The sequence below is a fragment of the Haliotis rubra genome, unplaced genomic scaffold (assembly GCF_003918875.1).
Source record: "Haliotis rubra isolate DU_JTF1 unplaced genomic scaffold, ASM391887v1 Scf364, whole genome shotgun sequence".
In the NCBI taxonomy this organism is placed as follows: domain Eukaryota; kingdom Metazoa; phylum Mollusca; class Gastropoda; order Lepetellida; family Haliotidae; genus Haliotis; species Haliotis rubra.
Window position 1 is genome coordinate 280,629 of NW_025767040.1, and position 13,593 is coordinate 294,221.

The window sequence follows — 13,593 nt, forward strand, 5'->3', positions numbered from 1 at the left end:
TGAAAGCTAGACATATTTTATCATGTGCCACACTAATTGATTCCTGACACTGTACAGCTAAGGCATAAAGACTGATGCCTTGACGGGTCTGAAGACAAATATAATCCTTTGATGGACACTTCAGGAAGTTCATTACTATCAACACACAATAGGGAGAACCAAACTTTACAATCATTTCTTTTCCGCTTTTCAAAACACAAACCTCTGGCATTTTGTTCTGAATAACAAACTGGCTAGCTATTCTCGAAACGTTCGTAACACTACAAACTTCTTAAGCCCATTCTTAACACACTGGCTACGATAAAAGTTAAGAATTCTTAGGGCTACGAACGTTTCGAGAATAAGGGTTCTGATTTCATTTTTCATATGATGAAATAAACAAAATTCTATAATAAATGGTAATGTAACGGACATAGCACATTATTGCTTATCATATTGCTTTTGCAACTCTTTCAGTTAAAATACTCTCACCATTATATTTTTGTGCAAGAACAAAATGTATACAATGTAAATGCAGCAAATGTTGGATACAATCCACAATGTAGACAAAATGTCACCCACTTGGTGCCAACTTGGACAAAACAGTAAACTGAATTGATTCAGTTACAATATACAATCCTTTGAAGTTTAAAATGAATATATTTTGAGACTCAAAATGCATGTTCTTTCCACTGAAATCATTTCAACTTTCAAGGATACTGACATACATATCCTTCTGTTTGAGTTTTAGAAAGATTAACACTTTAAAATGAAACAGTTCAAAGCCCCAGTCCTTGATCAGACATGACAGCAACAATCTTGTTCAGATTTCTTGATACTACAAGAAATTAAAGAGATTTTGTTCTAATAATGGGAGATACTAAACAACATCAGCTACTGTTCTACTGACTCTAATCAAATGTCAACAGCATCTAATGCCATTTAATCTCAATGATTTACACTAATATATTCTAACTATGCATACTAGAGGTAAAATGGAGTACGACTCTTTATCAATAGGGATAATAAAAGAAGGCCTATGTACACTAGTGATGTTCATAAAACCTCAAAACATGTTCAAAAAGTGGCAAAGTCAAAATATTGAAACTAAATCCAGCTTAGTTCAGCTACAACAATTAGTCTTCGCTATATTAAAACTAAGAAAGTTATGCTTAAATGTTAGTTCAAGGTGGACTTTGGGTTGACTTGTCAACTAAGGGAGGCTACTCTGCATGTTATTTGTTTAAATTAATACACATCACCTTCGTATTGTAGTTTGTACATGTGAAGAGGGTTTCAAGTAGCACTCAATGACTAGTGACTAGTCACTGACAAACAAAATATATACCACACACTCTAACTGATATGATTATGATGCTGTTACAAGTTCTAATGAAATATATCGAGGTTAAAACTAGTAGCAGCAGTTTAAAGGAAAATGAATTTAATGCTGGTCCTTTGACCTAAGGAAGGCAGACAAAAGCTAAGCACCTGCTGGTGGTTAAATGCAAGGCCCTAGAGGGTGAATCAATACCTACATCACACAATGATAGGTCTGGTATGTAGTGAGATGTATTTTTAATGGGCCATTCTTTTCACCATTAGCTGGTTCAATAAAAATAATAATTTTAATGAAATATATCACTGGACAACAAACATAATTTTCTAACATGATGGTACAGTCAACTGGGTTTGATTTCCAAAATCCACCTTGTCAAATTTCAGCAGTCATCACACTGTTTCTCAACTCTGAAAGGTGTTGACAACTTCTAAGAACCAGCAGCCAAAATACTTCCCAAGAGTGCCCATTAAAGGTACCCTCATACGTATGTCAGGGTGAGTTGGTATAACACTGTTCGCATATAGGAAGGTTTTTCAGCTTGACGTGATGTCCAAAGTGACACGATTTGGACAATCACTTCAATGAAACCCATGAATATGGTGCTGAGTATCTACAAGCAAGTCTTTAAGGCAAATCTGTGATTTAAAGCTGTGATTATAGGTTTCTGGCAAACTAAAGGGACACAACTCTACATGCTAAACTGAAGCACTTTGGTCAAGTGCTGTGTCCGCCATACTTTCTGGTGAATACACCATAGTAACCAATATTCCAGCCATATCATGGAAGAAGCAAATTTTAACGGTACATTCAACAGTTTGACAGGGCCATGAGATTAAGACTGATTAAGCAAGCATGAAGAGCCACAGACAAAAGATATCCTACATATTGCACTGAAATGTTTTAAAGATCAGCCATGCTGAAATTATCCTGAGGGGATCATACAAAGAAAAATGTACGGTAATTAAATTCAGTAGACAAGAAATATGATACATGGATAAAAATCTGGATTACCCATAGAATGATAATAAATAGGACTGGGCTCTGGAAACTTCATCAATAGGGACTTGAAACACTGACTCACTTGGCAAAATCTTCCATCCAGTTTCACAAAGGAATTGTAGCACAATTGTTATGAAACAGTTTTGTGATAGTAGGCGTACCATTATCACTTGTTGCTAAAGGGCCCCATTGTCAGTGTGCGAAGGTGATAGCAATAACTGCCATACATTATCCTAGACTTACCTGTTGTATCGCTACGATTCCTTTGTGCATCAGGCCCTGGACCTAAGTGTAACCACTTTATTGGTTATAATTTATTCCTGTTGTTTTCATAATGATATGTTCAAAACCTATTGCCTGTTAGTAGGTATCACTTCACATTCTGCAACAAATGATTCATATTCGATTTGTCTTCTGTTGCACAGCGTCACAAGATATTTCTGTACATGTATTTGTACACAGTACAAATATAGCCATACTCCCAGTAGACATTCAGGTTGTTGGCATCTTCTATTATTCTTCCTGTCCATGTCTCGAACAATGGAATTGTGTTGTCCAACACTCTGATTTCCATGTGCATTGTATCAATCTACATTACACGCATTTAGAACTAAAGAATATTGACCCATTCACGTATTGGATCGCTGACTGTGATCAGCAATTCTGTTGAGTCAGCTGTTTCTCCAAACAATGGTCTTTTTCGGCACTAAGTTAAGTCCATCTGCCACCTATGCAGCTCACAACATTTCACTTTAGCACTTCATTCAGATCTACCACTTCACATCAACTCTGCATTACAAAAATAAACTGACTGGTATATGGATACATCTGTATACAATGTCCATCTTGCAGGCAATACCCTAGCATGTTGTGACCAGCGAACAAATATCCACACTAGATATGTACCAATTGCTATACTGATGTTCCTACTAAACTAAATATACATCATCCTCAGCAACACATCTGACTGGTCATCCAGATCAGCTGATCATCAAGTTCTGATCTGTGATTGGTTAATGGAGATCATGACATACACTTGAAAATCGGATTGGATGATAAAGTCACATGACCAACATATTCATCATAACTGGTCACTATTGATGTCATGAGATCATCTGCATGAGAACTTTTTCTGCTTCCCTGATTCCACTCAAATAGGCTCCTGTCACGGTTTGTGGGAACTGGCGGTTTGTTGCCTGAAAAATAACAGTTCAGTTCTCAGATTCTGATTCGATCATACCTATGAAAGGAAACAACTTCACTACCTAATGATCAACAGCATGAACTTCAATATAAACAGACTCAATACAATTTAAACAATGATTTTGGGGGTGATGCTTGGTGTTATAATTCTTCACTCTATATTAAGAAATGTCTTAATGTCTTGTGTTCACTATCAGATTGCAATCTTTCACAGAAAGAAAGAGCACAATCATTAAAAGAAACACTCCCAGAAAGACAATATAGTGAAGGGGTGGTGGGGTAGCCTCATGGTTAAAGCGTTCGCTTGTCACGCCAATGACCTGGGTTTGATTCCCCACATGGGTACAATGTGTGAAGCCCATTTTCTTGTGTCCCCCTGACATTGCTGGGATATTGCTAAAAGCAGCGCAAAACTAAACTCACCCAATATAGTGAAACAACAGAGGCTTATTTCATAAACCCACCTATTTTCCACCATATACTTTCTATGAAAAAATGTCCAAAGTCACTCCTTTATTAACCACTGTTAATATGTACAAAGAAGCATACCTCCCCACAGAAGAATATCTTCTTCTCCACATCCTCTGCAAGAGCATCATAGACAGCGCCTTCTCTTCCAACAGGCAGATAACTATACACCATGCCTGTGTTGGACGGGTCCCTCCAGTGTGTCACAAACCACTGGCTCGGCTCTGGGACATTCTAGAATGGTTTATACAAGGTCAGCCTTGGAGCATGATTATCTACTGGAGCACTATCGTGCAAGCATGAGCCACACAGCAACACAAAAATGAGGATCGGAAGCATGGCAACTTGTTCTTCACTCCTTACAAGAAGCTTACTACATAGACACGGCATTTCTCAATCATTAAGTCACATTTCTCAGTCCTACAACTAAATAACATACCTCCACGCCTCTTCACAAACTTACAACTTAAGCACATACTTAAAATTAAAACACATCATTTCTTACCTCATTACATACATGCACTCATCCACAACTTAAGCATATAATTTCTCACCTCATTACATACCTGTACTCATCCACAACTTAAGCACACCATTTCTCACCTCATTACATACCTGCACTCATCCACAACTTAAGCATATCATTTCTCACCTCATTACATACCTGCACTCATCCACAACTTAAGAATATCATTTCTCACCTCATTACATATGTGCACTCATCCACAACTTAAGCATATCATTTCTCACCTCATTACATATGTGCACTCATCCACAACTTAAGCATATCATTTCTCACCTCATTACATACATGCACTCATCCACAACTTAAGCACACCATTTCTCACCTCATTACATACATGCACTCATCCACAACTTAAGCATATCATTTCTCACCTCATTACATATGTGCACTCATCCACAACTTAAGCATATCATTTCTCACCTCATTACATACATGCACTCATCCACAACTTAAGCATATCATTTCTCACCTGATTACATATGTGCACTCATCCACAATTCAAGCACACCATTTCTCACCTCATTACATACATGCACTCATCCACAACTTAAGCATATCATTTCTCACCTCATTACATGCCTGCACTCATCCACAACTTAAGCATATCATTTCTCACCTCATTACATACATGCACTCATCCACAACTTAAGCATATCATTTCTCACCTCACTACATACCTGCACTCATCCACAACTTAAGCATATCATTTCTCACCTCATTACATACCTACACTCATCCACAACTTAGGCATATCATTTCTCACCTCTTCAGGAAAGAGTTTCCTCAGCACTGCTACACACATTGTGACAATTTCGGCATCTGTTTTCCCCTCTATCAACGTGAGAGCATCCCCTGTGATGTGTGTCACCAGGATGTTAGTTTTACAATCTGGGGTCTGCAACCGAGGGGGAATCACAATGATCAGAAGTCAGTTATATCGCCCAGTACCAAACAGTATGAATGCATTTGTCTGCAGTAATCCACAATGTTCACAAGCATTTGTGTACTTTGCATACAAATCGTAAATATGAATTTGTGAGTAGCTAGGGTGTAATTCAAGGTCTTTTCAAGGCAAATCAATAAGTCTAAAATTCAAAACGTTTTGAAACCCTTGTGCGCCCTTTGTTTGAATACACGGTAGTGCCAGCTGACAACGTGATAACATCAGTTATCTCCTTAACAGGTCTGTATTATTCAGGCTCACCTTTGAGGTAGACAGGTCGTAGAAGGTGCTGAACAGTCCTCGCTTTGACTCATGGGGAGGAACATGGCCAAAGAAATCTTCACCTTTGGTTTTCTTGATCCAGAATTTCTTGTCAAATTTCAACGCAACCTAGTAATCAGTTAAAGAAAACTGCTATCACAAAGAAATCTTAGGGATTTTTATCTTTCCATCACAAATATATATTACCTCCATTGTCCTATGCCCCTGCTTATAATATGGTCTTGTTGGAACCCAGTTGACGGAAACATCTTTGGACCTTTGGTCAGTTGTCATAATATCAGCTTAGTCCATGAAAATATTTGAGAAAAGGAGAGGAAACAAAATGCAAAATCATCATTACACAAATGCAGATTGTCAGTCTGTCATGGGGACTACCTTTCGTTTGATTACCGCAGCTCATGTTTTATCAAGACATTGACTTGTCTCGTTATGTCATTAGAACTAGTTATTTTCCAATTTTAAAAGATTTTGGCACAATTACTTCAAACAATTCAGGTGTACCTAAGCAGTTTGTATAGGCAATTTTACATCAATCTGTTATGAAACAAATCTTATTAAATGTTTACCAGGGTGTCTTTTTAGGCTACTGATGAATTTTGACTGTGTATTGTTAAACTTGAGATCAGTACTGGAATTTCTTAGCAAAACATGTGAAGGTTTGTCATGTTGTAAGAGGGTCCTGAATGTGTGTATAGTTGGACTTAAAATACACCATGTTACCCAGGCAAAGCCTTTTTAAAAGGTTTTGTGGGCAGGGGATCATTTTTGCATAGAAAAATGTTCACTACCCATATGTCATTTTTAAGTTTCTGTCCCAAAGTAAATTATTGTTGTTTTCATTATGACCGTACCTTCTCTACTAGCCCAGCTCCCAGGGCAATGACAGCCTTCAGCTTACGCTCGGGCAGGTGTGGCTGGAACTGTATCTTATGATTCTTCAGAGTAGACAGGGGGACTGACATTATCACCTGCAGACAAATACAAATGGGAAACTAACTTCAAGAACATCAACAATGCTCTGTGTCAAAGAGCCCTCTCTGGCCCCATAAATTATCAAAGCCACCAGTTTATTACATAAAACTGGACTGAAAAACTTTATAACACATACCTTTTACAAACATTCTCTTTCTTCAAACATACTGAAATGTTCCTCAAATGATAAATACAAGAAAGAGTTTGAAAACAAGAAAATGAGGAAATTGAAATTTCAAGGAAACTTCTCCTCCGAATCACAACCCTCTCCTTCATCTTGTTTCAACTTTGACAAGTTCCCATGTTCAGATTAAAACTAGAAAATGAAAGCCTGCCATTGATATTTTGGCCTTTGCACTCATAGATATGCTTGGGGCACAACTACATTCTCTACTCTACATGAAATCCCTATTACCAAAAACACTTTTTGACATACAAGACAAACATAATTACTTCCATTTCTTGAACATCTATGACTGGAAGACCTGAGAAAGAAGACCTATTGTTTGAAGTGAAAACCTTGCTACAGACCTGACACTCCAGTCAATACGAGACATGAGGTACTCACTGCTTTAGACTGGAAGACCTGACCTGAGGTAGTGGTCACAACAACTGGATCGGAACTGAAGTCAATCTTAGATACCTGAAAAAGTCATCATAGATTTCAAAAATTCAAGTAAGGTGAGTGAATTTAGTTTTACGCCACACTCAGCAATACTCAGCAATATTCCAGCTACATGGTGGTGGTCTGTAAATAATCGAGTCGTGATCAGACAATCCAGTGATCAACAGCATGAGCATCAATCCATGAAATTGGGATACGATGACATGTGTCAACCAAGTCAGCGAGTCTGACCTCCCGATCCTGTTAGTCACCTATTACAACAAGCATGGGTTACTGAAGATCAATTCTAACAAGGATCTTCACATAAGCAGATAAGCAGAGTAACCAATAACATCATATCATTAATGCATCACAAATGTTCATAAAATAATCGCAGTATATCAATAGTTGTTGTTTAACACATCACTAAGCAATATTCCAGCAATATAGCGGCAGTCTGTAAATAATCAAGTCTGGGCCAGACAATCTAGTGATCAACATCAGGAGCATCTATCTAATCAGTTGAGATATGTCAACCAAATCAGTGAGTCATCCAATCGTGTTAGTCGCCTCTTACGAAGAGCATGGGTTGCTGAAGACCAATTCTAACCCAGATTTTCACGGTTTTGTTAAAATATCAACGGCTGACACTAATGACAACTCACATTTCATGAAATATATGAACAGTTAATCAACATTTAGACTACTTTCTGTTTGTACTCACATGATGGTTTAACCGGACATCAAGCCCTTCTGCCATCTTATTCAGCACTTGAGAGTAACCTCCCTTGACAAAGACATGAGATCCAGCAAACTGGGGCAGAGCCTCATTCTGATCCCAGGAGAGAGCAGATACATTCTTAAGAGAACCACCACAGGCATACTCCAGGTTACTGATGTGGAACTGAAGAACCTGCTCTTCTTGCTGAGGAGGGAAGTTAATCAACATTCATGATATGTTATCTATAAAAGACACGCGGACAAGATATAATGACAGACACAGTCAGTGGGTGAAAGGGATTCATATACCTGCCCTCATTGTTCATAGAACTTATATAACTAACATGACTATACATGTCACTTTCAAGAAGTCAGAGGTATTTAAAAAATGTGTTCTGAGAATGCAATCAATGCAATAAGGACAATCTAAGCATTAAAGCTTCTTCATTGTACGCTCCTGTGATCAGTGAAATACAGATCACCTCCATAAACTACAGGGCTTGTAAGTCTCATGAGGCACTACTTCCGGTACTGAGCAGGTTCCCGGCACTGTTTGCGAGTGCCAACTTGAGATATGCGAGACAGGGCCCAGCTTTCTTCCGTTATCATACTTCCGATGACGAGCCAATATTCACGAACCACTTCATGGCGACCGCCAAATACGACTTTACGAGACCGGACAAAGTGTACAACCATGCTTGACTGTCACAACTGTTGACAGTCATAATAGTTGGCTAATTTGGGGATGGTTAGATCGTAAATTTGTTATTCCTGCAAGGCTAATCGGTTCCTTACTGTCAACTGACAACCATGAGACCATTCGAAAAGGCATGAAACGTTGTTTGTGACCGGAATGAAATAAGGTGTGACGAAGTGTCATGACCTACTTACGGACCCTATGACCATATAAACCATGAATGGAAAATATTTCATTCTAATTTGGGACTCGGCACTGACTTTTGCTGCAGACACTGGGAGAAAAACATCCTGATGAACGCCCGAGTGAATGTACCTGTGTCTGGTCTTTTCACTGTGTGTCAACTGACACTGATATATCTAAATAGACTTTAATTCATTAAAACCTTATGGTAATGTAAGAATATCTTAAAACCTTTGCTTCAGAGCCCTTGAGAAAACATGTCATCAGTTGCAACATTACACAACAGAATGGCATTTGTTGTGGAATCTCCTATGTCGATACTCACCTTTGTGAACATAATCTGGGACTCATCCACAAATTGTTGATGCATCTCATAGAATTTTTCTGAAAGCATGAAGTTGTGTGTGATGACATGGTATCATATGGCAGCACTGGAAGACATAGTATCAACACCTTTACTTGCAACTCAATGCATGGTATCTAAAATATTAGAATATTATATCTTATACATTTGTGGTGAATGTTTATTTGACGATGTACTCCTCGTCAACAAACTCACCGAACAGGCTGACATCAGCTGTGATGTCTTTGTTCTTTCTCCACTCAGCAATGATATCCAGCATTGCATTGAAGTGGAAGTCAATTCTGCGATCAACATCCTCTGTAACAACATGCCCCTCCTCTGTGATGAGAGGACAGTGTTCCCTTACCGGAGTCAGCTCCAGTCCAGCCTGTGAGTGAGACAAAGTAAACGTCAGCAACAGAAAATATATGTCAGCAACAGACAGTACACGTCAGCAACAGACAGTACATGTCAGCAACAGACAGTACACGTCAGCAACAGACAGTACATGTCAGCAACAGACAGTACACATCATCAACAGACAGTACATGTCAGCAACAGACAGTACACATCAGCAACAGACAGTACATGTCAGCAACAGACTGTACATGTCAGCAACAGACAGGTACATGTCAGCAACAGACAGTACACATCAGCAACAGACAGTACACGTCAGCAACAGACAGTACATGTCAGCAACAGACAGTACATGTCAGCAACAGACAGTACACATCAGCAACAGACAGTACACATCAGCAACAGACAGTACATGTCAGCAACAGACAGTACACATCAGCAACAGACAGTACACGTCAGCAACAGACAGTACATGTCAGCAACAGACAGTACATGTCAGCAACAGACAGTACACATCAGCAACAGACAGTACATATCAGCAACAGACAGTATCAGCAACAGACAGTACATGTCAGCAACAGACAGTACACGTCAGCAACAGACAGTACACATCAGCAACAGACAGTACACATCAGCAACAGACAGTACACATCAGCAACAGACAGTACACATCAGCAACAGACAGTACATGTCAGCAACAGACAGTACACGTCAGCAACAGACAGTACACATCAGCAACAGACAGTACATGTCAGCAACAGACAGTACATGTCAGCAACAGACAGTACATGTCAGCAACAGACAGTACGTCAGCAACAGACAGTACATGTCAGCAACAGACAGTACATGTCAGCAACAGACAGACAGTCAGCAACAGACAGTACATGTCAGCAACAGACAGTACATGTCAGCAACAGACAGCAACAGACAGTACGTCAGCAACAGACAGTACATGTCAGCAACAGACAGTACACATCATCAACAGACAGTACATGTCAGCAACAGACAGTACATCAGCAACAGACAGTACATGTCAGCAACAGACAGTACATGTCAGCAACAGACAGTACATGTCAGCAACAGACAGTACATGTCAGCAACAGACAGTACATGTCAGCAACAGACAGTACATGTCAGCAACAGACAGTACATCAGCAACAGACAGTACATGTCAGCAACAGACAGTACACATCAGCAACAGACAGTACACATCAGCAACAGACAGTACACATCAGCAACAGACAGTACACATCAGCAACAGACAGTACACGTCAGCAACAGACAGTACACATCAGCAACAGACAGTACATGTCAGCAACAGACAGTACACATCAGCAACAGACAGTACACATCAGCAACATACATCAGCAACAGACAGTACACATCAGCAACAGACAGTACATGTCAGCAACAGAGAGCACATATCAGCAACAGACAGTACACATCAGCAACAGACAGGACATATCAGCAACAGACAGGACATATCAGCAACAGACAGGACATATCAGCAACAGACAGGACATATCAGCAACAGACAGTAGATGTCAGCAACAGAGAGCACATATCAGCAACAGACAGTACACATCAGCACCAGACAGTACAAGTAAGCTACATAGAGTACAAGTCAGCATGGCAAGGATATCTCCTAGTCATGGTTAGCAGCATAAGCTACTGATAGATCAGCAAAAGTCATGGATAGTAATAGTCAGCAACAGTCATGCACAGTCTGGCCTCCATGTTATATAAGAGTCAAAGGTCCTGTAATGGCTAATGTACACATATTGAGACAAACTTGAACATGGGATGCTTCTCATGTAACGCTACACTGGACAATATTCCAGCTATATGGTGGCTTGAACAATATGCAGTTGTTTTCTGGGGAACACAGGTGGTGAGGTGAAATGGGGTTTAACATTGTGATTGAGAATATTTCGCTCATATGACGATGTGCATGCATGTGTGTGTATGTGCTGCAGCTTGTATAGCAGATGTCGCGGCAGCTTGTACTAGCCCAGACTTAAGCTGGTTTTATAGTGCTAGCCCACTGAGATACCATGCCGCAGTGAAGCATGAATACCCCACTCAGACACAATATACTGACTCCGAGCCGACCAGTCCTTGTTGTACCCATTAATGCTGGGCGCCAGGCAGGGACCAACAAGTACCATATTTTAACGTCTTTTGGTATGACGCGGTCGGGGATCGAACCCGCGACCTTCCGCTCTCCGGGCGGACGCTCTAACCACTACACCACGGAGGAGGTCGGGGAACACAAAGTACATGGTGCCATCAAATATATGCCTCAGGTCTGTCAAGTACAATAGTTCCCAATTCTTTTTATTGAACTTTTCACTTGATGGATAATTTCACTTACCTGACTGCACATTATGGCAACAGGGTTGTTATAGCATCCTGCCAAGAGTTGTGCCCCTTGACCGACCACTGCTCCGAAACTCGTGTCATCATGGACCCTCCCTCCAAGCCGGTTCTGCGATTCCAACACCACCGCCTACAACAACAGTATAACAGGTTACTGGATTCCCCTAAATGATGAAATTTCCTAATCTACCTAACTGGTGGTTGTGACATTTGCTGCATGGAGAAAGATTAATTCCACTGTGATGTATTATGGTCATGTGACACTTTAGGTCTTCAAGCCTTTGGGTAGAGTTTGATTGTTTCCTCTAATGGAGTGAACAGTGAAACATCACGAAACTTCATGTGACATCAGGGTTTTGAATCGCAAACATGGGGGCTCCAGGCATCCCCAATTACTAGTTCTAGGAGTCCTTGCAGGCAATATGAGGGTCCTGTGAAGTGACGGTGTAGAGAACTGTATGTTTTGATAATTTCTTTAGAGCATGGAATGAATCATTGATCATATGCACTGCTGGATGAAATGCTGCACATAACTGCTCTGAAAGAAATAACCAAACACTCAGCAAAGTCATGGATGTGTTGTGAATGAATAATATTGTGCGTCAGTCAGGACGCAGTGAATATTTTTTCTGCGTCCATCCTCCACATTACTGGACCACATTTGCCTGTCGCATAAAACCCTGGCCATGTATTTGTCCTACTGACCTTACAACCATAGTTCTTGAGAGCTCTTGCTGCTGAGAGGCCACTCATCCCACCTCCAATGATTAACACCTCCTGATGAAGGAATCATTACAATGTCAGGAATTCAACAAAAACAAATTCTTAATTCAGTTTGCATGATTAGAAGCAGTTTTTGGACTGCACTGTCAAAAGCTTCATTCATAAACAGTTCCAAAGCATCCTCAGACTAAAGGCCAGTTATAATGGCCTTAGCTCAATAGAAATGTCAAATCTGAAGCAAAAGCAAACAACTGTTCCGGAAATCCCCTGGATCTAATAAAAGACATCTAGCATTGGTTTTAAAAATCCAGAATGTTAAATTCACATGATATCCAGTGGTACAACAAGAGCGGAGAAAACATTCAGTCTGAGATGTTTGGAGAGTGCATTTTCAATTCTTTCTCACAATTCCTGTTTGCATACAAAGACCACCACTTCAACAAATATTTCATATTTAAATTTTAATAATGTTTCAACCAGAAAACGTCTTGTTAGGCAAAACCACATGTCCTACCACATGTCCTACCACATCTTTTTCCTACTTTATCAAGTCTATGTACAGCTTTAGGTTATTACTTTAGCAAAGAATTTCCTGTGTAAGTCTTGAACTGGTCATGTACAATTTTTGTATAAACTCCACTATTCTTTTTCAAAAGAGATCATCCTTTGGGTACTTATAAGCATTAAAATGTCCATTTTAAAATCCTACGACAGTTATAACTATATTTTTCAATATAATATTTACAAAACAAAAATTCATTTTTGTCTTGTTCAGCCACCCCTACAGGGCCCCTGGGGGGCCCCAACAGCCAAGAGCAGGTAACTCTAAGCATAAACAACGCACCTCCCTTTTCATGCTGTCATTCTTGCTGG

At 39.8% G+C, this 13,593-nt stretch overlaps 1 protein-coding gene across 2 annotated transcripts in view; it reads right to left on the minus strand.

Annotated features, from left to right (window-relative positions):
- Positions 1-13,593, minus strand: part of LOC124285628 (lysine-specific histone demethylase 1B-like) — a 25,599-nt gene continuing 12,006 nt past the window's right edge. For both annotated transcript variants that reach the window (XM_046721889.1, XM_046721888.1), the window contains 11 exons: positions 12,703-12,774; positions 11,993-12,127; positions 9,478-9,649; positions 9,244-9,302; positions 8,043-8,243; positions 7,283-7,357; positions 6,594-6,710; positions 5,722-5,850; positions 5,281-5,412; positions 4,073-4,225; positions 1-3,516 (listed from right to left, as the gene is read on the minus strand). In XM_046721889.1, the coding sequence (XP_046577845.1) occupies positions 3,424-3,516; positions 4,073-4,225; positions 5,281-5,412; positions 5,722-5,850; positions 6,594-6,710; positions 7,283-7,357; positions 8,043-8,243; positions 9,244-9,302; positions 9,478-9,649; positions 11,993-12,127; positions 12,703-12,774 (1,338 nt within the window). In that variant the 3' untranslated portion in view covers positions 1-3,423. The remainder of the gene's footprint in view (positions 3,517-4,072; positions 4,226-5,280; positions 5,413-5,721; positions 5,851-6,593; positions 6,711-7,282; positions 7,358-8,042; positions 8,244-9,243; positions 9,303-9,477; positions 9,650-11,992; positions 12,128-12,702; positions 12,775-13,593) is intronic.